The sequence below is a fragment of the Carica papaya genome, chromosome 2, assembly GCF_054855325.1.
Source record: "Carica papaya isolate Zhongbai chromosome 2, ASM5485532v1, whole genome shotgun sequence".
Lineage (NCBI taxonomy): Eukaryota > Viridiplantae > Streptophyta > Magnoliopsida > Brassicales > Caricaceae > Carica > Carica papaya.
Genome location: NC_142310.1, coordinates 23,652,195 through 23,679,885, shown reverse-complemented (window position 1 = coordinate 23,679,885; position 27,691 = coordinate 23,652,195). Strand labels below are relative to the sequence as shown.

The following is a 27,691-nucleotide window of genomic DNA, read 5'->3' as shown; positions in this document are numbered from 1 at the left end:
AACTTAAAAAATCTTAAATTTTTTTTATAAATTCTAGTCTAATCTTTATTGTCGAAATAACACCACCTTAAAAAGAAGCTAACTTTTATTGCGGAAATAACAACACTGGCGATCGCAGCACCGGCCATCTCTACCAAAAATTGGCCTTTATAGCGAGCCCTCTCCCAAATTGCAAGGCTAGTATTTTTATTTTATTTTATTTATATATGTTATTATTGTTTAATTATGCATAATATTTAATTTTTGTTTTTTACTGATTAAAATAAAAATTACATCAAATTTACCAAACAAAATGATTAGAAGATGTTTGCATTAAATTTTATATTTTATCATCATTATTATTATTTTTAATTGAAATTATTTTTTAAATTCAGATTAGAGAAAATTAAAATAAAACATCACTTAAACATTGTTCTATACTTAAAACAAACTAATCAAATTCTTAAAATAATACAACATTAGTTCAATTTCACCCGCAATATTTGAAAATCTGAACTTTTGTATGAAAAATAGTAGGGTATGTCATTATACGCATGGCACAGAAACCATTCATACAACTCGCAACCTGAATAGTCGATCAATATTTGTTGAATAACTATTTATTATTTTATAATTTTTTCATTAAAATCTAATATAATATCAGAGCTGGCTGTATTCTTCTTTCATATCTGACCACTGTGAGCACCTACTTTTATGTGAAGGGCAAAAAGGGATATAACATCCCGAGTTTGGGATAGTTAATCTTATTATAGTAAAATTTAAATCTTCTTAAATAATAATAATAGTTGATTTTTCATTTATTATTAAAAATATGAAAAAATAATAATTATTAACGAGAATATATATATTTTAGACATTTTTTAAACAATTTTCAAAAATTATGGCTTATTTATAAAATAAAAGAGGGCACGGTTGAAAGAAAACTAAGAAAAACGGGGTCACTTTATAAATTAAAGGAAACGGGCCACCTAAAACGACCACATCAATAGCACGACGAATCGGGATGTGTCACATCGACACGAGCTCGACGCGGGAAGCCTGCACTGGCAATCCGCATGTTAGGCCGATCAGACGGCTCAGAACCACTCCCCCACGCGCGAACTGTCCAAATCGATTTCCTAAACAGGCTCGATCAAATGGCCCATGTGCCTCCATGCTCTCCGAATCAAATGACCTAGATGGAATTTCTAAATAGGCACGATCGGACAACCCGCGTGCCACCGCGTCTTCCCAAATTGAACGACTCAGATCGATCAAAAAGAGGTATTTAAACTTCCCTTCAGTCAGCTCCCAAACTCTAGCCAACACCCTAACCGGATAAGAAGAAGAGGGCTGGTCAGAGGAAAAGCTCAACCATCGGAGGACGTCGGCGCCACTGTGCCGGAGACCCAAAATGCATTAGTGAGCACGATTTTCTTCTTGTTCTCCCTATTTTATTGCCCTATGTCATTTAAACTAACTCTAATGCAAAAAAAATCAAGGAAGACTACAACCCGAGAGAGAGGTGATGGAGCATGGTTGCACCGCCGTACCAGAGACTGGAACCTACTTGGTAAGGCTGAAATTTCCCTCTTTCCTCTGTAGAACACCCTTCTAACCACGATTTCAATAAATTTTCACCAGGAACTGGACAAAATCGGTTCAGCCGAGAGAGAGAAATGCTAGAGAATGAGGAGCAGGCAACAGAGCCCGGCGGTGCCACTGCGCCGGAACCCCAACCAGACCGGTGAGATTTTCTACCTTTTTCGCCATTCTTTGTGTATTTTCACATTATTTTAACATATATTTTCAATCTTACTAGGAAAAATCAAGAAATCCAATAACCAAGAACCGTCGAGAACCCTGGTGAAAAAGGTGGTGCCCTATACATCGATCCAGTATAAGAATCTCTCACTCTTTTTTCTATGACGGTAAATTAAAGTTAAAATGATAATAAGCAGTAGTTCTAAATAGTTTTATGATTCATTAATGATTAGATACGGGTTGTCGATGGAGCTAGTGAATCGATTTGATTTTTTGCCATTATTAGTTTTATTTTACTTGTCATTCTCTATTTTCATTCGTATCTTTACTTGTGAGTTTATTTTCTTTACTTAATTTTCTTTCTATTTATTTATTTATTATTTATTTCTATTCCGTTAGTTTATTTCGTTCTTTTTTTGCTGCTATTTTGTCTTAGTTTATTTCCTTCCGCTTCATCCTCATATTTTATTTTATTCCGTATACGTCTTATTTTATTCATTTGGCCTATTTATTTACGTAAAAAAATTTCTATCCTATTTTGCCACCCCCCGTTCCACTCTTACGCCCTGGTTGGATGACTTGCATGAAGTTTATTAATATCGAGAACGGTCGTGTATATGCAAGATTTATTAATGTTCAAATTTAATCATGTTTGGATGATAGTCTATTAATGTCTGATAGTGACAGTTATTTTTGTTTGAATTGACAGGATGATATGGTTGTATATTTGAACAAATTTTCTATTTTGCTCATGTTTTATTGTGTATAGTAATAAATGAACAATAAAAAGAAAAAAGATTAAAAAATATATAGTGTTAAATATAGATATATATAAACATATATAATTAAATATATATATATATATATAATTAAAGATATATATAAAATTAAATATATAATTAAAATATTATATACATGTATAATATATAAGTAAAAACATAAATACATATATATAATAAAATAAACATATCTAAATATATTATGTACATGTATTTAATATTTTAATTAAATATATAAAATAAATAGAAGCTCCTGAGTGTAGTGCTGCAATTTCACAAACTCTATTTTGAGAAGAAGAATAATAAAGAAGAAGTGTCGGGTAGAAGAAATTAAAAAGAAGGGTAATGCTATAAATAATAAAAAATATTAAGGATATAAAGAAAAAAAATTATTAAACCATCATAAAAGCACCGAATCGGTGGTTTGAAAAAATGAGAAAAATCATAGTTTTGAGAACCTTGACTCAACCACCACAAAACTATACCATGTGTTTAGAAATGCAAACAAACAAACAAAAATTGTAAAAAAATCATACCATCATTATAGAACTATCATCCAAATAAGGCTTTAATTACAATTTTATCTTTATTGGTTACCAAAACATGAATTACACACTCTTTTCTAATTTAATGTATGATCTCATGATTGTTGATTGCTTGAATAACAGTGAAACATATATATGCATAAAATGGTGACATGAATCAAATGCCTACTGAGTATCATGGAAAAGAGTATACGGACTTGGTACATAGGATGAACTCTATAGTGGATGTTATCCTCAGCCGTACGGGTCTGGAAAGTCCTATACTAAACGGGGTTGGGAGTTAGTTAATTTTGTTCATACCGAACGGGGTATTGAGATGGTTTTAGTATGTGGCGCTCATTACCATAAGGGGTATGGGGATGACCGATGATTTCCAAGGAAGGTGTTATATACCCATGCAGAGCGAAAATTCCTATAAACGCTCAGTGATACTGGTAGTAGAAATGATAAAGATAATACAATGGAAATGAAGATAGTAAGTAACCCCAGTCTGGATAAGATGGTAAAGAACCTAAGGTTATATATTTACTAAATTGCATATTTATTATGATTCAATTATAATTCTGATTTTATCTCTATATATATGTTTGGAAGATTGCTAGTAAGAGAAGGAAATAGGAATGTTTTTAGTAAAAATTGATAAGGGATGCATTATCATTCAGATTTCATAAAAAAAATATACACTCCATCAGTTATTTTATGTTTTCTACAATTCTTTGATTTTTCGTGTCAGTGGTAAGGCATTGATATTCTTACTAAGATAGTGTAGCTTACCCCTTTCTTCTTAACCATTTTATATCAGGACAACCAATATTCGAATTCTGAATAGCAATAGATCAGCTAACCAATCACCTCTTCTGCTTCGTCGAAATTCGAGTAAAGGTTAATCATATTTATTCTTTATATTTTTTCTGTTTTAAGTTCCAAACATTTTCATAACCCCTATTTGGGTATTTTAAGTAAATGTCCAAAGAATGTAACCCTTAAACTTTAGTTCTTTCACTTAATAAAAAATTCCAATATTATTTATATTACTATTACCAGGCTAAACACTCGAAATCTTTATTACAAGTTTGGGTTTTTACAGTTTAAACTTCAAAATCATTCTTTGTACATAAGGTTAAAGTAAACCATACAACCCGAATCTCAAACCATTGTTATGAAAAGGTAAAGAAACATGAGGAGATGAAGGCCCCCGCTAAATAGTGCAGCCCGGGAGGGATCACTTCGGAAGGATGTGGATCAGCTCTTCGAGATGCTTGAGAGACCGATTTCTGCCCAGCAAGCCAGGGAGGAGAGAAGTGAGTTGTTTGATCCCCCTCCACCCCTACCACAATATAAGTCACCTCCACATCGAAAGTATCCAGTACCCCTACGGTACAACTCAGTTCCTCCACAGTACCATCTGACATCACTGCAATACAATCCAGTGCCTCCACTATATAACCCGGTGCTGCCACAAGGTCACCCAGTTCCTTCCCAGCATAATTTAATTCCTCTCTAGCATGATCTAGCTCTACCTACAATGGACCCGTGTTACATCGAGAGGTACAAGAGACTTAACTCATTTACTTTTACAGGAGCATCCGCTTTTGAGAAAGCTAAGTACTGGTTAGTAGAGACAGAGAATGTCTTCATAACACTTGGGGTGATTTCCGAACAGAAGGTTGTCCTTACCATATATATGTTTGTGGGTGAGGCAGGGCGTTGGTAGCAACTTAAGCAGACTACTCTACCCACTCCAATCATTTAGGAACAGTTTTTGGCAGCCTTCAATGCTGAATACCTTTCGGAATATCTCCGATATTTGAAAGAAATGGAGTTTGCGCACTTAGTTCAAGTAGATTTGTTAGTATCAAAGTACGGTCAGAAGTTTCGAGAGTTAGGTCGGTACTCTCTGAGAGCATGACAGATGAAGGCAGGAAGACAGTTTGAATGGGGTCTTTGTCCTAAGAGCAGACAACAGCACTTATTTAGCAGTCTTGGCTAAGGCACAGTTGATTGAGAGGTATTTTTTTCTCAATAATGGACAACTCCAAGCTCTCAGTCTCGCATCACAGACCAGCACCTACAGCACTGAACCAACAGAACAAGAGACCAAGGCCCACACCTCAGGCTCCTTCCCAGGCTCTGATAGCAGGACGCAGTAAGATTTGTCAGTACTGTGGTAAGAATCATAGAGACCGACCCTGTTATCGTCTCAACAACACTTGTTGCATATGCGAGTGTGTCAACATTACGTGAGGAAATGCCCGAAGAATCATAATCAGCCTAGGCTAGTGGTCTAGGACAGAGTTCACACGCTCACCCAGCAGGATGCCGAAACCAATCTAGATGTGATTCAGGGTACGTATGCTATATGCAAATACCTTGCACATGTTTTGATTGACATGAGTGTTTCACATTCTTTTGGTTTATATGCTTTTACTCAATATTTAAATGTACTACTTACACATCTTGATTCTGTATAGTTGGTATCTGCACCTAGGAACGAAATATTACTGGGAGATATTATATACAAATCTTATATTATATAAATAGTATGTAGGGAATTGAGCGTAGATTTAATAGTACTAGATACGAAAGATTTTGATGTAATCTTCGGGATGAACTAGTTGGCAGTATATCATGCTATTATTGATTGTTATCACAAAAGGTTTGTATTCAACATCTCTAACGAAAAGTCTTTCACTAATTAATAAAATTTTAGATATTGTTGGCACATAGTGGTAGTATATTGAATTTAATCAAATCTTATTGATTTAACCATTCTTTTTCCCACGATAGGCAAACCCAATGAAGAAATTTGCATTTAAGATATCTTTATTGTTCAAAATTTTTCGGACGTATTCCCTGATGAACAACTAAAACTGTCAAAAGATCGAGAAGTAAAATTTGCCATTGATCTTCAACCTCACACCCAACTCATCTCGGTTGTCTCATACCGAATGAGTCATATTAAAATAAAAGAATTGAGAAAATAGATCAAAGAGTTACAAGATAATAATTTCATCCGACACAACATATCCCCTTGGGGTGCAAGAGTTATTTCGCCTGAAAGAATAATGGGACTTTAAGATTATGCATAGACTACAGAAAACTGAACAAAGTCACAATTAAGAACAAGTACCCCTTCCCAAGAATTGATTACCTTTTCGATCAGTTATAGGGTACTTGGATTTTCTCTAAGATCGACCTATGTTCATGATACCATCAGGTGAAGATCAAAGCAGAAGACATCCTTAAGATGGCCTCTAGGACCCGGTACAAATATTATGAGTCCCTTGTTATGTTGTTCAAATTGACCAACGCATCTGCAATCTTTATGATTTTGACGAATAGAATATTCAGGTCATTCTTAGATCAATTTGTCATAGTTTTTATTGATGATATCCTAGTTTACTCTAAGAGTAAGGAAGAACATGCCCAGTAACTGAATCAAGTCTTATAGGTTCTCAGAGAAAAGAAGCTATATGTAAAATTTAGTAAATATAGATTTTGACTTAAGTAAACTTTCTTCCTATGACACATAGTATCGAAAGATAGAGTGTCAGTGAATCTCGACAAGATTAAAGCAGATACGGGTTAAAAGCAATTGACCACGATCAAGGAAGTTAGGAGTTTCTTAGATATGACAGGGTATTAAAGTAGGTTTGTAGAAGGATTTTCAAGTATAGCAGCCCCCCCTGACATGACTCACGAAGAAAAATGTCACGTTTGAGTAGAATGAGGAATGTGAAAGAAACTTTATAGAACTCAAATAGCGACTGACCACCGCAACAATGTTGGCTCTGCTGAATAGAACAGGCGAATGATATACAGTATACAGTGATGCATCATACCAAAGTTTGAGTTGTGTTTTAATGCAGTACAAAAGTGTTATAGCTTATGGGTCCAAATAGTTGAAAACTAATGAAAAGAACTATCCCACTCACGATTTGGAGTTCACCACAATTATTCACACCTTGAAGACTTGGCGTCATTACTTATATGGGGAGACGTTTGAAATATATACAAATTATAAGAGTCTAAAACATATATTCACCCAGAAGAACCTCAACATACGTCAGAGGCGTTGGATAAAAACTCTTTAAAGATTATGATTATAAGATCTTATACCACCAGGCAAGAATAATGTAGTAGTCGATGCTCTCAATAGGAAGAATGTAGCTATGTTAGCCCATATGATGGTTTTCGAGTGCAGGTTGATAAAGGTCACACAGCGAATACAACTCCAATACTTGGAACGAGCCAGATGCCTACCTCATTTAGCAGTTCAACTTGAGTTAATCCAAATGATAAAGGAGGCTCAGCTAGCTGATTCCACTCTAGTGCCCTTAGAAAAGATACAAAGTAGGGTTTGAACCTAGAGTTCTGAATTTCTGCAGATGGGTTACTTAGGTTTCAAGATAGGTTACATGTTTCTAGTGATAGCAATTTGAAGAGAGACATAATGACAAAGCCTCACAATTCGAAATTCACCATGCACTCAGGAAGTACCAAGATGTACCAAAGTATGCGGTCCCGATTTTTGTGGAATAGGATGAAGAAGAATATCACTGACTTTGTCTCAAGGTGTCTCACGTGCCAACAAGTTAAGGTCGAGCATCAACGCTCAGGCGCTCTACTCCAACCATTATAAATCCCAAAATGGGAATGGGACCATATCATTATAGATTTTGTAATAGAATTGCCCAAGGCACGTTCTGGTCATAATGCAATTTGGAAGATAGTTGATCGACTCACCAAGTTCTTCAACCTCCTAGCCATTAAAATAATAGATACCTTGAACAAGTTAGCTAGAATTTACATTCGAGAGATAGCCAGGCTGGATGAGGTTCTAGTAACAGTGATATCAAACAAAGACCCCAAATTTACCTCCAGGTTTTGAACCAGTTTTTAACAGGCAATGTGGACCAAATTATCACTCAGTATGACTTTTCACCTTTAAACAGACAAGTAATTAGAGAGAACTATTCGAACACTATAAGACATGCTTAGGGCTGGTACCCTAGATTTCGAGGGGTACTGGGATGATCATTTCCCCCTGATAGAGTTCACTTACAATAACAATTACCGAACAAGCATCGGTATGGTTCTGTATGAAGTATTATATGACCGACCCTATAGATTGCCAATCTGTTGGGAGGAAATAAGTGACAAAAAATTATTTGGCCCAGATCTTATAGAGGATACCACAAGAAAAATTGTCAAAATTAGAAAAAATATCAAAACAGTACAGAGTAGATAGAAGAGTTATGCGGACACATGAAGAAGGGATTTAGAATTCGAAACAGGTGATTGGGTCTTCCTTAAGGTTACCCCCTTAAGGGCATCACTAGGTTTGAAAAGAGGGAAAAGCTGAATCCTTGGTTTGTCAGACCGTTCGAAATTTTAGATAGAATTTGAACGTCCGCCTACAGACAAGCACTGTCACAAGAATTGTCCAAGGTCCATAAGGTCTTCCATGAGTCAATGTTGCGCAAGTATAACTTTGATCTTTCATATGTTTTGTCCTACAAACCTCTTCCAGTCTAGGAGGATCTTTCTTACGAAGAAGTACCCACCAACATCTTGGACTGAAGGAGTAGGGTGCTCCGCAATAGGAAAATCCCTTTTGTGAAGGTCTTAAGGTAGAATCACTTGCAGGACGAGGCTACTTGGGAGTTGGAATCATAATTCAAGATTAGGTATCCTCATTTATTTAACTAAGGGTAGCAAATTTGAAGGACCAAATTTTCTTTTAGAATGAGAGAGTTGTAACATCTCAGGTTCAGGATAGTTAATCTTGTGATAGTAAAAGTTAAATTTTCTTAAAAAATAATAATTGTTGATTTTTTTATTTATTATTAAAAATGTGCAAAAAATAATTATTAAAAAAAATATATGCATTTTGAACATTTTTGAAACAATTTTTAGAAATCATGGTCAATCTATAAAATAAAAGGGGGCACGTTTAAAAGAAAACTAAACAAAAATGGGGTCACTTTGTAAATTAAAGGAAACGAGCCACATAGGATGACCATATCAACAGCACGATAAATCGAGATGTGTCACATCGACACGGGCTCCACACGAAAAGCCCACACTAGCAATCCGCGTGATAGGCCGATCGGACATATCAGGACCGCTCCTGCGCATGCGAACGACTTAGATCGATTTCCTAAACAGACTCGATCGGATGCTCTTCAGATCGAACAACCTAGATAGATTTTCTAAACATGCATAATCGGATGATCCGTGTGCCTCCACGTCTCCCCAGATCGTACAACTCAGTTCGATTAAAGAGAGGTATTTAAACCTCTCTTCAGTCGACTCCCAAACTCTACTCGACACCCTAACCGGAGAAGAAGAAGAGGGGTGGCCAGAGGAGAAGCGCAGCCACCGAAAGATGTTGGCGCCACCGTGCCGGAGACCCAAAACGCGTTAGGGAGCATGATTTTTCTTCTTGTTCTCCCTATTTTCTTGCCCTAGGTCGTTTAAACTAACTATAATACAAGAAGACCATAACTTGAGAGAGAGAGGCAGCGAAGCACAGTTGCATCGCCACACCAGAGACTGAAAATCACCCAACAAGGCTGAAAGTTCCGTCTTTTCTCTGTAGAATACCCTCCTAATCACGATTTAAATAAATTTTCACAAGTAGCCAGCCAGAATCGGTTGAGCAGAGAAAGAGAAGTGCTGGAGAAAAAGAAGCAGGCGGCGAAACTGCCACGCCGAAACCCCAACCTGACCCACGGTGAGATTTTTTGCCTTTTTCGCTTTTTCTTGCATATTTTCACGCTGTTTTGATGTATTCTTTCAATCTTACCAGAAAAATCCAAGAAATCCAAGAACCAAGAACCATCAAGAACCATGGTGAAAAAGGAGGCATCTTTGACACCGACTCAGTGTAACACTATTTTTCCTGTTACAGTAAATTAAAGTTAAAATGATAATAAACAATAGTTCTAAACAATTTTATGATTCATTGATGATTAGTTATGGGTTGTCGATGAAGCTAGTGAATAGATTTTGTTTTGTCCGTTATTAGTTTTATTTTACTTGTCATTCTCTATTTTCATTTGTATCTTTACTTGTGAGTTCATTTTCCTTACTTAATTATTTTTCTGTTTATTTATTTATTTTATTTATTATTTATTTCCATTCCATTAGTTTATTCTGTTTTATTTTTTGTGTTATTTTGTCTTAGTTTATTCCCTTCCGCTTCATCCTCATATTCTATTTTATTTCATATACGCCTTATTTTATTCATTTGGTCTATTTATTTACGTGAAAAATTCTATCTTATTTTGCCACCCCGTTCCACTCTTAATTACGATTTTATTTTTATTGGTTACCAAAACATGAATTACAAACTCTTTTCTAATTTAATTTATGGTCTCATGACTATTGATTGCTTGAATAACAGTTAAACATATATATTCATAAAATAACGACATGAATCAAATGCTTATCGGGTATCATGAGAAAGAGTATAAGGACTTGGTACATAGGGTGAACCCTATAGTGGATATTATCCTGAACCGTACGAGGTTGGGAAGTCCCATACTAGACGGGGTTAGGAGTTAGTTAATTTCGCTCATACCGGACGGAGTATTAAGACAGTCTTAATATGTGGTGCCAATTATCGGACGAAGTATAGGGATGGCTGATGATTTCCAAGGGAGGTGTTATATACCCACGCGTAACAGGAATCCCTATAAGCCCCCCAGCGATAACGGTCGTAGAAATGATAAAGATAATATAATGGAAATGAAGATAATAAGTAACCCTAATCTGGGTAAGATGGTAAAGAACCTAAGGTTATATATTCACTGAATTGCATATTTACTGTGATTCAATTATGATTCTAATTTTATCTTTGTGTATGTGTTTGGAAGATTATTAGTAAGAGAAGGAAATTAGAATGTTTTCAATAAAAATTGATAAATGATGCATTAGCATTCAGATTTCACTATCGATTATTTCTATTTTCTACAACTCTTTGATTTTTCATAAAATTGGTAATATATTGATATTGTCACTAAGTTAGTGTAACTCACTCTTTTTTTATTAACTATTTTATATCAGGACAATCATGACTTGGATCTTGAACAGCAAGAGATCAGTTAAACAATTACCTCTTCCACTTCCTCGAAATTTAAATAGAGGTTAATCATATTTATTTTTAATGTTTTTTTCTGTTTTAAGTTCCAAATATTCCCATAACCTCTATTTGAGCAATTTAAATAAACGTGTAAGGAATATAATTTTTATATTTTAATTCTTCTTAATAAAAAATTTCAATATTATTTACATTACTATTATCAAACTAAACGTTTGAAATTCCTGACAAGAGTTTGAACTTTTACAAGGGATGTTTGTCCTATATGACCAAGTATAAACATATATAATGACATTATCTATTGGATCCTCTACCTATCATTATATGAAAACCTAAATACCTTTTAAGGGATCCATCTCCTCTCTTAACTATTATTTTATATGAAGAAAAATATCCACAAATTTATATACAAATTAAAAATATAATTACATTAAAGAGTTAATACATTATTCTGTTGGGAAAGAGAGTACATCTTCTAGTGCGGTTCCCCATCTAAATTTAGTACCAGGAACCATTTACTACCATTTTCTGGAACATCATGTGTACAAACTCCAGGAAAGCACATACAGGATTGCAAAATACTGCCTACTTCCTGCAACACTGTATAAACTTTGTGGAGGTGATGCTCAGCGGAGATGATGTCTGCAAAATGAAGACAAATAGGATACGAAAGAATCATCAAAATGGTTGCAGGTGACTTTAATAAAATATTAGCAGGATGATCAAACATAACTCAGAGTTTCTTTCGTTCCTCGTCGTACTTTGCACCGAATTGTTGGGAGCCCGAGTCGTTGATGAGCCTCGTACCGATGACAACCAGAGAAACCTGCAAAAGTGAGACATCCAACCTTTGAAAGTGGCAGAAAAATGAGCTCAGAGTATCTCAAACAAAAACAAAATGCTGATTTAGAAGTGGCCTAAAGACTGCAGGAATGTACAATCAGAAGTAGCAGACCACTCAATCATTTAGAAAGAACCATAAATGAGCACACAAACCGTAGTAGGCGCCATCAACTTCAAGTACATCAATCTGCAAATAACAATCAAGGGATATATCAATAGAAAGTACATGAAGTGTAAGCTTGGGCATGGACTAAAAGCCTCAAATTTCAGGCATGGCAGTCCTTGAAGTACTCTACAATCCTACCAGCTCTGATTTCACATTTGAGTAGATTGTGAGTCAACAAGGGTGAAGTATATCTTCTGGCATTTGCCAGAGAGAACCATTTGCAAACCAATTAATCTTATTAACGCAATATTTCTTAAAAACAGTTCTGTGGCTTTTCCCTTTTTTGCAGTTTTGATTATTTATCTGCTTGGTTGACTGCCTATTTATAACATAGGTAGGGAAAGGAAATACCCAATGTGGTACTGTTGTCCTAGTCTGTTTTATGGAATAATATGTTAGAGGAAGACAAACTCTCTCCCAAGCCCCAATTACTGGCCTCAGAGCTCTTAGTTCTGTGATTTGCTATGTGTAAAATGGGAAACCCCCGCAGTAGCATGTTTAAGTTGATATTATCTATTAAAAATGAAATAAATCAGAATGTTAAAGTAAAAAAGAAGTAAATCAAGTTAAAAAATATAATTGTTAAAGAAGTAAAACAAGATATTAGAGAGGAAGCAAATGAGGCTAAAAGATAAAGGGTAAAATTATACTTTTTGTACTTAATTGTAATTAATTGTCTATTTCTTTTTCTGTCATCGAAAACATGTATATATAGAAGTATAATACTCAATAAAATATATATCAATCAAAGAATCATTCTTGACATGATTCTTTTTTTTTGGTGCAGCTACCATTCTTGACATCATGCATTTGACTATCTTTTGGGTCATTTGAAAAAAGAAGAATAAAAGAGCTTTTGATAGTATTGAGAGTAGTATAAATAAACTAATAGATAGGTGGATACATATTTTTGGATCGATGTTACTAGGTCATGACATTAATAATAATGTGAATTTTAGAAATGTTATTGATACTCTAACTTCATTGTAAATCTTTTTGTACATGGATGGTATCTCCGATTTTTTAATACCTTATTAATACATACTTTACACTTTTTGTTTCAAAAAAAAAAATATCGAAAGTAACATCCTAAAATATTGGAGCATATTCTCACATGGGAAATTCCTTCAACGAACTTCAGCCAGTTCAAGCAATCTATCGCTTTACAGGCAAAAATTATTTAAGCTTGGTCCTAATTAATTCAAATCACCCTTAAAATTAAAAACAAACTTAGCCATCTTCTGGGTACTGGATCCAAACCCAAAGATTCCATATTTGATGCATGGGACGAAGAAGACTCTATGATCATGAAATGGTTATGAAACTTTATGACTTCAGAAATAAGCAAAACTGTAATGTTCCTTCTTACAGCAAAAGTAGTGTGGGATGCAAGCATTGAATTTATTCCAAAGTCAAGAACATTGCGCAAATTTATGACCTAACAGTTAAGACATGATTTACGAAATAAAGACATAAGTCAGTAAATGAATATTGTAACATGACTAAAAACTGGTGGCAGGAGCTGGTTCAATACTACAGTTTGACCATGAATTGTAGCAAAGATGCAACCCATCTTAAAAGGTTTTTAGAAAAAGACTATGTATATCAACTTTTGTTAGGATTAAACCTAAAGTATGATCAAGTATGAATCCTGATAGTGGGAAAAGAAAAAATGTCATCACTCAATGAAACAATTTCCATGATAACATCAGAAGAATGCAAGAGAGTAGTCATGGTATAAACCTACACCGCTGATAGCTCAGCCCAAATCTTACGATATTTCAACCCTGAGAATGCAACTCCTAGAGCCTATAGTAGGGATAATCTTTAGTGCACCTTTTGTGAAAATCCTAGATACACCAAAAACAAGTGTTGGAAACTACATGACAAGCCGAGTACCTCTAGCAAAGAATAAAGAATTCAATAATACCTCACAAAAAATTCATAAACAGGTTCATATGCCTAACCAACAGGAAGAAGAAACACCTACTGATATAACTGCTTGTAAAGCCAAGATTGAATGACTATGAAGTTGATTGGAGAACCTTAGTAAGCCTACAGGTACAAATGTAATAAAACACTTTTTTTTTCACACAGTATGAATACCTTAGATAAATCTTTTAAAAATTATTAAATCGTAAAGGCAGAAGCCACTAATCATATGACAAATATTTCTAAACTTTTTAATACAAATGTTCCATGTCCAAATAACAAGAAACTGTCACTGCAAATGATTTTCTAACTACCATTGCAGGCAAGGGAAACATTAAGCTTAGTTTTAACCTTATCTTAGAAAATGTGCTACATATTCCTAAATTATACAATAATATGTTAAAGGAACGTAACACCCTCTCCCAACCCCAAAGACATCCAAAGTCAAATCGAACTCGTAAGGATTACTTTCAGGTATTGGAAGGCCTATTTCACAAATGCCATCCATGAGTTCCTTTACTTTGTTTCGAGCATTAGTTTTTGAGTGCATTAACAATCTCCTTATCTTCTCAAGTGGAATCTCCAAAATCACCAGAGCTCCATTTTGTGCACCAACAATCTTTGCAGGGGCCCCTAAATGTTATTAACACAAAGCACCAACACCTCAATTTAACACAATACTCATGCACACACCCTATTAACATCCACCTGTATACTTCAAATTCTTATCTCCATAGAAAGTAGTACGAAGGGACCTCAATTAACTGCTAACAAACGACTACCTAATCTCGAACACCCTCCCCCCCCCCCCCCCCAAAAAGGAGAGAGAACTACTTGCTCCTTTTTTTCTTATTTTTATTTAGCTCTACACGTAGAACCAAAAGAAAACATGTTGACTACTCAGCTATCAGAATTAACACACCTTGTCTAAGAAATGAACCTAACCACATTCAAGAGCCTTCTTAACCCTATTTCTTCTGATTTTCCCACGTTGCCCATCTTAATCCAGATTTAAGCACATCACCAATCTTTATTCAGGTCTATTCCGATTTAAGCCAGATAGCCCTTCTTCACTTGATTTTTGCCACGTTACCAACAGCTATTCTCCTCTTATAGACTAACACAGGTTTCTTTTCTCTGTTCTCAGCCTTCTTCTTTCCTTTGTGAATCAGGTCGTGACACCTGATTCATCTTTCTCATTCAGTTCTACTAAACAGAGATGTGCTAGATAAAGCGTGGATAGAGAAAGATGTATGTTCAATTCAGCTTGGAAGTGTCTGGCTGCAGGGGATTTGAACAAATCCCAAGAGATGCAAGTACCAAAGCTTGACAGTAAGTCCAAGCAGTATAATTTTCAGGGTTATAGTCGTGAGGAGTTTGGCTACAGGCTGTGGGATATAATTGACAAGAAAGTTATAAGAGGCAAGGATGAGGTATTTTTAACCCATTAATCCTACTCGGTGAAAGATTTTTCATGGACTACCCTCCGCAGTTTTTCCCTTCACATTTGATAGTTTTCCCGCCAGAAATTCTGGTATTCTTGGGTCCTTTTACGGTGCTGAGTATTTGTCGGCTTGGTTGATTACCCATCTAGTTACATAATTGGAGCAACAAGCTAATAGCTGTACTATTAATGTCCTCATTTTATACAATAATATGTTAAAGGAACACACACCCTTTCCCAACCCCCAAAGATATCAATAGTTAAATCAAACTATAAGGATTACTTACAGGTACTTGGAGGCCTATCTCACGAATGCTATCCATGAGTTCCTTTACTTTGTTTGGATCATTAGCTCTAGTGCGCATTAACGGTCTCCTTATCTTCTCCAGAGGAATCTCCAAAATCACCGGACCCCCGTTTTGTGCACCAGCAATGTTTCCAGGAGCCCCTGAATGTTGTCAACACACAGTTCCAACACCTCGATTTAACACAATACTCATGAACACACCCCATTAACATCCACCTATACACTTCATAATCTCATCCCCATAGAAAATAGTACGAAGAGACCTCAATTGACCACTCAGTTATCAGAAATAACACACCTTATCTGAGAAAAACCACAACTTTTCATGTCTATAAGCGAAATGAACGAGTAGGAGGAAGTACCGTTTGATGAAGCAGAAACAGAGAAGCTCCTCAAGTTGATTGGTACCCGCAATACTAAATTCGCCATTCTTCCTCCTTTTTTACACTACTCTCTCTCCTTGCCGCCCTCTTTCTTTATTGTCATTGTTATTATTTTATTTTTTTATGCGAGGAACTCGCTGCCCTCTCTTTTTTTAAGATAAGGGAGGAGACGTTTGAAGGATCACAATGGTCAACAATTTCAACGGTCTAGATTATAAGCAACCGAATATCCATTTCCCGGCTTGTGTCAATGGTGTATCTTGAGCCGCCGAATCATTATAGCGTGTATATTAAGTCGTGCTGTGCACCAGCAGCACAGGTTAGCAAATCTGATTTCTGAATTTAATGCTTATATATTATATATATATAAAGAGAGAGAGTGGCTGGTAGATATATGCTTAGACTTTGCTGTGTCCATGGCTGCAGCGGCTTCCTTCTCTCTTCTTCGGTACTCTCTCTCTTCTCTATGTATATACATACAAACAAGTATCCATACTTAGAGATATATGCATTTATGTCCAGAAAAATTTGGAGTCAGTACTATTATTAAGACTCGCCTGGATTCCTGGTTTTTTTTTTGTTTTTCTTTTTGTTTTCTTTTTTAAGCAGTAATTGTGCAGCGAGTGCTCGGGCTGTTGCTGCTTTAAGGAAATCGGAACCATTCTCCTCTGCTTGCAATTTTGTTCCATTTCTTCTTTCTCGTCGCCCTTGCAGGTTCTGTTGTTTCATTTTTCTCGAGTCTTCTCAATTTGAAATTCTTTTTTTGGTTAAATTTTAATTCTTTTGGCAGTGTATCTACGATGCTAGATCAATTACCGAGTTATGATACTATGGATTGTCGAATAATATTATTATTGTTTATTTAGCTTGTAATGATTTTTTTTTCTTGCTTTTGTCTTCTTTAGCTCATTACGGGGGAAGAAAACTGTTAATCAGTTGCTGAGAAATGGGGTTTCTCGGCATCTCCAATAAAATTTTATGGAAATTGTTTGTTGTCGAATTAGTTTGATGATATTGTTAAATTAGCCATTTTCTACTTGCAAAATTGTAATTAAGCTCTGGTAGCGCATTGTCTCTTTTTCCTTTTATTGGGGAACACTGGGAGTATAATGTCTGTAGCGGAATAAGATGCAATTAGTTCAGCATGTTTGGAAATTTAATTTAGTCTCTTATAAGATCTCGAATCTTGACAGACCAATAAAGTTTTAAATTTCAAGGAAAAGTTGATATTTGTTAGTCAGAAGCCAGACCCAATAAAAATATCATAAAATTTTGATTTGTCTTTTCTATGCACAATATTGGAAGCACAAACAATCTGTACAGTGTTAGATTATTAAGAATCAGTTAAAATTTATTCTTATCAGCTTAAATTTGAATTTTAAATTTCAGTTTTGAATTTAATTGTAATCAGATAGGGTAGAATTTGAATTCAATTGCAAGCCTATAACTTGCACGAAAAAATAGGATTTATGGTTGTAAACTGACTTATTTAAGCCATGCAAATATAAATGAAAAGTGCAGACCTTTTCCTCAATTGGCTTCTTCAAAAATCAACTAAGCACCGAAACAGAGGCGTTTGCAGGGTTGCACTCTGTTTCGGTGCCATCTCTCTCTCTTACTTTCTCTCTCTACAAAAGCTACGTAAATAGCTTTTGCATACAGCAATTTACTATGTAAAAATACTACATGGTATCAGAGCCTCTTGTCTTGAGGGATATGTGAAAAGAATATAGCTTACCCACCAATCTAAAAATCCCAAAACCCGTTACAAAAATGGCAACCTGTTCTGGTTCATCTGCACCTCCACACTTCAATAGCGAAAATTATCATGTTTGGGCACTGAAAATGGAGATTCATTTGCAATCTTTGAATCTCTAGGATGTGGTTCTCAACGACACTGAGCCACCTCCATTGCAGGGCACTATGTCCCTAACTCAGATCAAAAGGCATGAAGAGGAACTTATGAAGAAACCTCGTGCACTTGCTTGCATTCACTCAGCTATCTCAGACACGGTTTTCAGTAGGATCATGCCTTAAAAAACTCCCAAGCTAGCTTGGGACAAAATCAGAGAAGAATTTGAAGGTGGTACCAGAAGCAGGAGAACAAAGCTGCTGAAACTAAAAGCGGAGTTTGTGATGTTACGGATGAGAGAAGATGAGATGGTGAGACAGCACGCGTCTAAGTTGATGGATGTTGTGAACAAAATAAGGCTGCTAAGAGAGAACTTTCCTGACTCACGGGTGGTAGAACAGATTCTAATCAGTTTACCAGCTCGGTTTGAGTCCAAAATCTCTGTGTTGGAAGAGTTGAATGATACTGATACCATCACTGCAGCTGAGCTTATCAATAAGCTGGAGTCGCAGGAGCAGCGAGCCAACATAAGGGAAACTAATTGCACAGAAGGAGTCTTGTTCATAAAAGCCAAAGCAAGAATTGATAACAAAGGAAAGCAGACTGGAGAGAAGAGCTCAATTGAGAAGCAACTTGGAAACCAAAACCATGGTAAGCAATCAAAATTTCCTCCTTGTAAAATTTGCAGCTTGACCAACCATCTAGAAAATGATTGTTGGTACAAGGACAAGAAGGCAATTCAGTGTCATTTCTGTAAAAAGCTTGGCCACAAGGAAAGAAACTGTAGGTTGAAGCAGAAGCAAAGCCAACCTAAAAGAGAAATTCAACAAGTAAACATCACCGAAGCAACTGGTGAAGCTTCAGCAAATTTGTATATGGCCTCAAATGAAGTCATAGATGAGGATGACACAAAATGGATCATCCCACATGTGCAAGAACGAGTCCATGTTTACCTACTTAAACAAAGCTCTGAAAGTTAAAGTGAGGTTGGGAAATGACAAGTTTGAGAATACAAAAGGTAAGGGCACTGTCTCTGTAAATACCCACCTAGGTATACGGTATATTACAAATGTGTTTTTTGTACCTACATTAAAGCAAAATTTGTTAAGTGTGAATCAAATGACAAATAATGGGTATAAAGTTCTTTTTTAAAGCAAATGTTGCAGGATTTATGATTCTAATGGGAAGCAGATCGAGACAGCACAAAAGATTAATCAGAATTACTTGTTGTGCATGCAGAAGCCAGCACACATGGTCTGTTATGCTAATGCAAATGAGGGAGAAATTTGGCACAGAAGGTTTGGACATTTTCATATGTCCAGCTTGAAGAAGTTGCAAATTGAGAACCTGAGTCTCAATCCCCGTACACTTGGTGAAACCAATACTGTCTGCAGTGTATGTCAAATGAGCAAGATACACAGAACAACATTCCTTGCGCAAGCTAGCACATAGGCAACAGAAAAGCTTCAACTTGTTCACTCTGATATCTGTGGGCCAATGAGCCAATATTCCTTGAATGGCAGCAGATATTTCTCCCTTTTTATTGATGATCAAACCCGGATGGCTTGGGTCTACTTTCTCAAAAACAAAGCTGAAGTGTTTGGTAAGTTTAAGGAGTTCAAATCTATTGCAGAAAGGGAAAGTGGGCGTTCACTTAAAATGCTAAAAACTGATAATGCCCTTGAGTATAATTCACAAGAATTCAGGGATTTTTGTAGCTCTCAAGGGATCAAAAGGCAACTTGCTGCCCCTTATTCACCGCAGCAAAACGGTGTTGTAGAAAGGAAGAGCAGAATTGTGGTGGAAATGGGGAGATGTCTGATGAATGACAAACAGTTGCCCAAGCAGTTCTAGGCTGAAGCAGTAAACACATCTGTTTATTTGCTTAATCAGCTGCCCACTCAAGTCCTGGAGAAGATCACGCCATTTGAAGCTTGGCATGGCAAGAAGCCCGAGACTACTCTCATCAGGATCTTTGGCTCTGTTTGCTACAGCTTAGTTCCTGATGAAAGAAGAAGAAAATTAGATGACAAGGGAGAGCTCGGAATTTTTCTAGGCTATAGTACAGAGACAAAGGGGTACCAGGTGTATATGCTGAGCTCCAGAAAACTTATGATTAGGAGAGATGTTGTGATAGATGAAGGCTCACACTGGAATTGGGCAGAAGAAAAAATAGAACGTGATGAGGTAGGAAAACTGGTGACAGGAGGAGATGAACTTGTACTGCTCCATTCCCCTCTGAGTTGGAAAATGATGAGGAAGTTGGAAATGATGGAAGTGTTGATGGAGTTAGGATGAGAAGTTTCTCTAAAATATACGAATCATGCAATTTTGCCTTCAAAGAACCTATAATCTATCAAGAGGCAGCCAAATATTCCTCTTGGAAGGATGCTATGATAAAAGAAATTGCTATGATCACAAAGAACAAAACCTAGACTTTGGTCCCTAAGCCTGAGGGCAAGAAGATAATTGGTATCAATTGGATTTACGGACTCAAGTTGAACCCCAATGGTTTTGTAAATCGACACGAAGCTAAGCTGGTGGTAAAGGGATATGTCCAGACTGCGAAAATTGACTTTGGGGACACCTTCGCTTCAGTTGCAAGACACGAAACCATCAAAATGATCCTGGCAGTAGCAGTGCATTCTCAGTGCAGGTTATGCACCTGGACGTCAAGTCTGCCTTCCTAAACGATGATCTCCAAGAAGAGATCTATGTTGATCAACCGAAAGGATTCACAGTTGAGGGAAAAGAGGACCACGTTTATCTGCAACATAAAGCTTTGTATGGCCTTAAGTAAGCTCCACGAGCTTGGTACCAGAAGCTAGACGAATACCTACTGTGTTGTGGATTTGAAAAGAGTAAGGCAGAAGCAACGCTATATGCAAAATACGATGAAAATAGCAGGAGGTTGATCACTGCCATTTATGTGGATGATATACTGGTGACAGGAAACGATCGATGCAAAATAGAAGAATTCAAAGGACAGCTTGAGGAGATGTTTGAGATGTCCAACCTAGGTGAAGTAACATACTTCCTGGGGATGGAAATAAAGTAAGCTTAGAACGGGATTTTTCTGTCACAAGCAAAGTATGCACGTGAAATCCTTAAAATGTTTAATTTGATGGAGTGTAAAGCTGTATCTACTCCGTTAATTCCAAATCTGAAGTTAACCAAAGATGAAACAAGTGATAATGTGGATGAGGGAAAGTACAGGAGCTTAATTGGGAGCTTGCTGTATCTCACAATTTCAAGGCCGGATATGTTATTTGCTGTGAGTTTGCTGTCACGGTTTATGTCATCTCCAAAACAATCTCACATGGCAGCAGCAAAGCATGTATTGAGGTATCTAAAGGGTACCCAAAATTATGAAATTTTATATGAGGCAAAGGGAGAAGGAAGGCTGCTCGGGTATACTGATCGCGACTGGGCAGGGAGTCTTGATGATACACGCAGCACTTCTGGCTATCTATTTTCGTTTGGCTCTGGTGCTTTCTCCTGAGCATCTAAAAAACAAGAAGTGGTTGCACAATCTACAGCTGAAGCTGAGTATATTGCTGCTGCAGGTGCTGCAAATCAGGCGGTATGGCTGAGGAAAGTAATGCAGAATTTGAAGCTTGATGCGTCTCTGCCAACCGAAATTCAGGTAGATAATAAGTCGGCCATAGCAATCGCTAAAAATCCAGTGATGCATGGTCGAACCAAACACATTAATGTAAAGTTCCATGCAATTAGAGATGCTGAAAAGAGTGGTGAAAGCAAGTTTACTCATTGCTCATCCGATGAGCAACTTGCGGATATTCTAACAAAGCCGCTTGGAAAAGGGAAATTCGAAAATATGAGAGAGAAGTTAGGAATTGTATGGACTGATTCTTAAGGAGAAGTGTTAAATTATTAAGAATCAGTTAAAATTTATTCTTATCAGCTTGAATTTGAATTTTAAATTTCAATTTTGAATTTAATTGTAATCGAATAGGGTAGAATTTGAATTCAATTGCAAGCCTATCACTTGCATAAGAAAATAGGATTTATGGTTGTAAACTAGCTTATTTAAGCCATGCAAATATAAATGAAAAGTGCAGACCTTTTCCTTTATTGCCTTCTTCAAAAATCAACTAAGCACCGAAACAGAGGTGTTTGCAGGGTTGCACTCTTTTTCGTGTCCTCTCTCTCTCTTACGTTCTCTCTCTACAAAAGCTACGTAAATAGTTTTTGCATACAGCAATTTACTACGCAAAAATATTACACATAGGGTATTGTGTGAGATTTATCATACATGATGCTTGTCTCTGCCTTTGTCACTACTGCGTAGAGTGAAACAAGTCTTGGTCTCGAGTTCTTCAATGTTTCTTTCAATTTTTTGTTAAGATTTTATCGGGAATAACAATGTGGCTGAAGCCTAATTTGCAGTGAGGAATTCTTTCTTTTTGAAGTTGACCTTGACCTTGATGTTTTATAGCTGTAATGGAGTTAAAATTTGTTGGATTTCATCCATGCTTATGTCTGTAATCATGTATATATATAATACATGCATTATGCAAATTTATGTGTGTGTATAACTACAAATCAGGAATTCAGTGCTTTGCAGTTAAGAATAATTGTTTTGAAGTTGAGCTGATATTGTAGTTGTCAGCGTTACGAAGTTCATTTGAATCCCATCCATTTCCCTCTTCAAGCATAAATATTCGTGGCATTAAATTGTCAGCTAATTGGGAAAATTTATGTATTGCTGAAAGTATCTGTTGAAGTCTTTCTTTTTTACTCAACTTTTTGTAGATCCTTGGTTCATGTCAGTGCAACAAACAATGAAGAGGCTGCTGCCAAAGTGGCTGCAGTTAATGCTGACAGTGGAGCTCCTACCATGTATTATCTCTTGTGAAAGAAACCCTGGTTTGGTTCCCTGTTCTGATGATTGTATGAAATTAATTTTCAAATTGTGTTTCTAACTTTTAGAACTTTGGTTCATGAGGATAGGAAATTTCAATTAACATTTCGATTTTTACAGCATTATATCATCTAAAGATGATTATAGAATTCGTAGCAGATTGAGAAGATTTTCAATAGTTTCACCTTAGACTCTTTGTAGCATTAATCAGATTCTGATATACTGACATGCATATTTATGTTTATTGTTACATATAGCAATTACATAACCTGAGAGATTTAACTCAGAGAGAACAGACACACCTAGGATGTCTGTACATACCTGCAGAAACACAAAGTGTGTTAGACATTAATAGATAAAAGAATCTGTGTCCCAACTGTTGAAAGTGTCAAGAGGGTCATCAAGAATACATTTTTTTACGAAGAGAATTAGGCTTTTTTATAGTGAAATATTTTACAATGTCTAATTAAGAAATTACCAATAAATTACATGTCTAGTCAATAAATTACCAATAAATGCTGATGAAGAGAATGGGGCTTTTTTGTAGTGAAATATTTTACAATTGACAAAAATTAGCTCAACTGTTAACAATTAATTATATTTGAAAAATAAATATAAGTAAGAGAAGCATCTCAAAATGTTTCTTTTTGGTAAGATCTCAAAATAGTAATACCATGCTGTTTGCAAATACCAGAAGGAGCTCGCAAGGAGGTCTTATCTGTAGGTCTTGGGTGCTTTTAGATTGAATGCTAGATATGTTCTTATTCTGTTACCGATTTGTGGGACCTCATTCTGTGCTTAGCTTCTCTTTGGCTAAAGGGCATGAACTATTTTGAGGATTCGTCTTTCTACACTTAAGAGGTTTTAGTTACTATACTGATTCTTTGGTTTTTTCTGTTCTCTAGTATGGTTTCCTTTTCTTTCTTTTTTTTTTGTCTTTCTGAAGAATAATTTATCCTCCTATATATCGTATCTTCTCTTTCTTTATCTAATATATTTCTTTTCTATTAAGAAAAACACCTGAAGGAAAAAAGAATCAGATCACAAGCTCGGAAGTAACATATGCTGCTTGGCAATTAGATTTTCGTTTCCCCTTGGACTTATGTTTTCAAGCATAAAAAGTACCAGTTAGCCAATAGAATATGAATACTTTTTTCCATTTACATTTGTTCCATATTCAGATTTGACAAGATAATAGCTAAAGAAATTCCCTCAACTATTGTATATGAGGATGATAAAGTGCTAGCATTCCGTGACATCAACCCCCAGGCTCCTGTTCATGTTTTAGTTATTCCAAAGTTGAGGGATGGGTTGACCAGTCTTGGAAAGGTAATGCTTGATTAAACTTTTTCTGTCCTTACATTTCCTATCGATTGGTGACAATCATATGGACTTATTGCACGTTTCTCTTCTTCAAATTGCTTGCGTTGAGCTATGTGCTGATTAGTCTCCTAAGCATAGTTGTTCAATTGAAATTTAAATTCTGAGTCAAAATCTGAACTTTTCTGTTTTCAATTGAGAATCAAATCAAATTGTAAAATTTGGAACTTATACTAATAGATTGTCTTTATACATATTTGTATTTATATATATAACATTAAACAAAGAGAAAATGCTCAGAAATAAGATGTTTCGAAAAAATATTGATAAAAAATACTAGTTACCTTCAAGTTATGTTTGTGGAAATCCTACCATGATCATGGTTGTTTTATTTTTCAAAATATAAAAAATGTATGTAAATAAAAATAAACAATCTACCTATCTTACTAGGTTCATATGTTATCCAATTATATATCATTATCAAATTCAAGGTCAATGATAGATCTCTCCTCCATCTCCTAGTACAATTATTGCCTTCCTCTTGTTCAGACACCTAATATTTATTTCATTTTTCTCATCTTATTATATGGAAAATAATTTTTAAAATTTCAAGTTTGGATTTATACTCATGATTTAATTTGGATCCAATCAAGTTAGATTTGACCTAGTATTCCATACTATTAGAATAAATTAAGTTTTGTACTATTTGCAATTGATTCACATGATTCTTCTCCAATTAATGATAAACTCCAATTCATCTATACAATTTAAATTGGCATATCAGTCCACTGATTAAGTAATCTGTTATATGGTATGCTATTGTCCCCTAGATCTGATAACAGGACCTTGTAATGCAAAATTAGATTGGGAAAAACCAGAATGTTTCTTCATCTCCATTTTTGCCGTACCTTGACTAAAGAAACGAACCAATTGGGCACTAGAGTGGAGGAGAAGCCTCTGGACTTTGTTAAATAGTTTTATCTTCTGATCATGGAGGTAGTTTTAGGTTCCTTTTTTCAATTGAGGCAAAGTTGTTTATGGTCTCAATTGAAGATGGAGGTAATTCTGTTGTAGATATCGAGTGCTATCAGGGATCTGGCTCTTGTGGACATTGATATTTACGCATATCTGCTGTAGGTAAAGGTTTCAAAATTACATTCTTCTTACCAAGAATAAAATGATAAGTATTGGTACTCTCATAATGCTAAACATGTCTATCATAAAGTCAAGGTCGGCCTAAGAATACGTGTCAACATGTTGTTCTGGTGGTGTTACTTAAATTGGGAGAGTATAATTCTCAGGGAACCAGTTTGATCCAATAGAAACAAAGTTTGAAAGTGCTAAACAGGCCATTTAAACAGGCCATCTTATGATTTGAATTGTCCAGTCAACGTATTAAGTGGTGCACTAATGTGGTTAATGATATCAGTAAACATGGTGTGTTGATGTAAGTTATGATATCAGCACAGAGATAACAGAGATAATGTCGTGTTTACCAATGTGAAGATAATGTCGTGTTTACCAATGTGAGGCTAATGTGTCTTGTTGACATAAACAATGATATGCGAATACTTTTTGGGTCATGGGTTGAGATTGAGTTGCCAAACCAGTCTTTTGACTCATCGTGTTAGCAATAGTGATATGGCCAAAACTATGATTGGGAAAAGAAATTATTTTGTATGATGGCTACATGTTAATATTGTATCATATTTTTGTTGATAACTTGATAAAAATTTTACTATGAATTTTATTGGTGAACTTCAATTTTTGCAAGTTATTAATAGAAAGATAATACCATGTAGTGTCTGCTTGTTACATAAAATGATTTCTTGATAAGGAAACACCACAACTGATGGGTTTTTCAGTAAATGGAAGGAATAACAGCTGCTATGATGTGAAACATAGGGTCAGTGTGTTCATTAGGAAAAGCTTTTTTATATGAGAAATTGTAGGAGACCTGTCAGCAGCAAGAGGTGGTGGTGACAGTGATCACCCAGGAAGCAAGTCTTATATCAACTTGAAATAAGAATAACATGGAGAATTATATTTACGGATTACATATTCATAGAGTTGTTTGTACATCCCTATATATTGAAGAATATATTTGAAATAGGTATAATCAGCCTATGATCGTGAAATCACAAAATCATCTTGTGACTGCTACAGTTACTCTATGATTGCTTTAATCATGCATGCAATATGTTAACAATACTGAATGCCTATGTTAATTCCATATTCTTCCATATCATGCAATTTGTTAACGTACTAAATGCTTATATTAATTTCCTGTTCTTTCCTATCAGGCTGAAGCTAGACATAGTGAGATACTGGGTCAACTTCTTTATGCCACCAAAATAGTGGCTGAGAAAGAAGGTATCACTGAAGGATTTCGTATTGTCATTAACAATGGTCCTGATGCCTGTAAGTTCTTTTGTTTTCTCTAATTCTTCTCGTTTCTGTTTTGATTGTTTCCCCATTAACAACCTTCTTGCTTTTTCACATCTCGGTAGGTCAATCTGTTTACCACCTCCATTTGCATGTTCTCGGCAGACGGCAGATGAAATGGCCACCTGGTTAAGGTTCTGGAACAAAAATTTCCCTCTATGCACCTTTTTTCTTTCTTTCAGTTCAGTTCAGTTCAGTTCAACATCTATTTTACCCAAATTAGAAGCAAACGTTGTTAAATTTTTTGTAATTGCCATTTTCAGTATAGAGCTGTATAATTGGCGATAAAATTAATGGATGTTTTTGTTGTTAGAAAGACAAGAAATTCTGATATTTATACTTGAATCGCTGCTTATCGCAATAAATCCGCCAAAAGCAAGGAACAAAATTGTTCCTCTTTTTGCTTTGTTTTGTCTTTTTTTCCATATTTGTTCCCTTTTTGTTCTTTAGTAATGAAGATAAGACAACAATTTTTTTAGCGCTTAGTCTCAAGAATTTACTCGCATCAAACACTACTCATGGATTTATAATACATAAAGAATACTTGAGGATAAAATAATTTTTTATATTGATAAATTTAATGAAGATTAAATTATCTATTAATTAAATGATTGGTAAGTTGGTTTTTTTTATAAAAAGTTAAATTGTTAAGAGATTGCATCATAATTAAATATTTACGTATTACATAATTAATTAAATATTTTTTTTCTCATGAAAATTGGTTAGACATCAAATTAATTCATATTTGTCTAAATTAATCATTTAAATTGTTAATTGAAACATTATGGAGTATTTTATGTAGTTAAAGAAAATACAATTCTGATTAGATATGAAATTGTCAGCATCAACAGGAAATTGTTTAAGGAACAACGAGGAGTAAAATTGAAGGAAAAAATAGGAGACAAACATTAAAAAAATAAAAAAAAAAAAAAAGCTTAAA

At 35.4% G+C, this 27,691-nt stretch overlaps 2 protein-coding genes across 3 annotated transcripts; one reads left to right on the top strand and one right to left on the bottom strand.

The window, feature by feature from the left end:
* Positions 1–11,575: 11,575 nt before the first annotated feature.
* Positions 11,576–16,387, bottom strand: SRX (sulfiredoxin). Its single transcript, XM_088213758.1, has 5 exons — positions 16,229–16,387; positions 15,847–16,007; positions 12,171–12,204; positions 11,908–12,000; positions 11,576–11,816 (listed from the first exon to the last, which is right to left on the bottom strand). The coding sequence occupies exons 1-5, from the start codon at positions 16,293–16,295 to the stop codon at positions 11,650–11,652; spliced, it is 522 nt and encodes a 173-aa protein (XP_088069884.1). The 5' UTR covers positions 16,296–16,387; the 3' UTR covers positions 11,576–11,649.
* A 152-nt stretch (positions 16,388–16,539) lies between these two features.
* LOC110821270 (HISTIDINE TRIAD NUCLEOTIDE-BINDING 2) lies at positions 16,540–27,162 on the top strand. 2 transcript variants are annotated; one of them, XM_088213756.1, is made up of 6 exons: positions 16,540–16,697; positions 16,859–16,963; positions 22,878–22,964; positions 24,168–24,315; positions 26,610–26,727; positions 26,817–27,162. In XM_088213756.1, exons 1-6 carry the CDS (start codon positions 16,666–16,668, stop codon positions 26,882–26,884), a joined length of 558 nt encoding a protein of 185 aa, XP_088069882.1. In that variant the 5' UTR covers positions 16,540–16,665; the 3' UTR covers positions 26,885–27,162. The 2 variants fall into 2 exon arrangements, with proteins under 2 accessions (XP_088069882.1, XP_088069883.1); XM_088213757.1 differs by lacking the exon at positions 22,878–22,964.
* The last annotated feature ends 529 nt before the right edge of the window (positions 27,163–27,691 follow it).

What these genes read in the sequence shown, in the direction of transcription:
- SRX (XM_088213758.1), bottom strand. Translation starts at nt 16,295, where the DNA reads ATGGCGAATTTAGTATTGCGGGTACCAATCAACTTGAGGAGCTTCTCT. An exon ending in TGTTTCTGCTTCATCAAACG is followed by an intron (nt 16,008 to 16,228) that starts GTACTTCCTCCT and finishes GACAACATTCAG; the next exon opens with GGGCTCCTGGAAACATTGCT. An exon ending in AGGAACGAAAGAAACTCTGA is followed by an intron (nt 11,817 to 11,907) that starts GTTATGTTTGAT and finishes TTCATTTTGCAG; the next exon opens with ACATCATCTCCGCTGAGCAT.
- LOC110821270 (XM_088213756.1), top strand. Translation starts at nt 16,666, where the DNA reads ATGGCTGCAGCGGCTTCCTTCTCTCTTCTTCG. An exon ending in CTTTCTCGTCGCCCTTGCAG is followed by an intron (nt 16,964 to 22,877) that starts GTTCTGTTGTTT and finishes AACTTTTTGTAG; the next exon opens with ATCCTTGGTTCATGTCAGTG. An exon ending in GGTTGACCAGTCTTGGAAAG is followed by an intron (nt 24,316 to 26,609) that starts GTAATGCTTGAT and finishes CTTTCCTATCAG; the next exon opens with GCTGAAGCTAGACATAGTGA.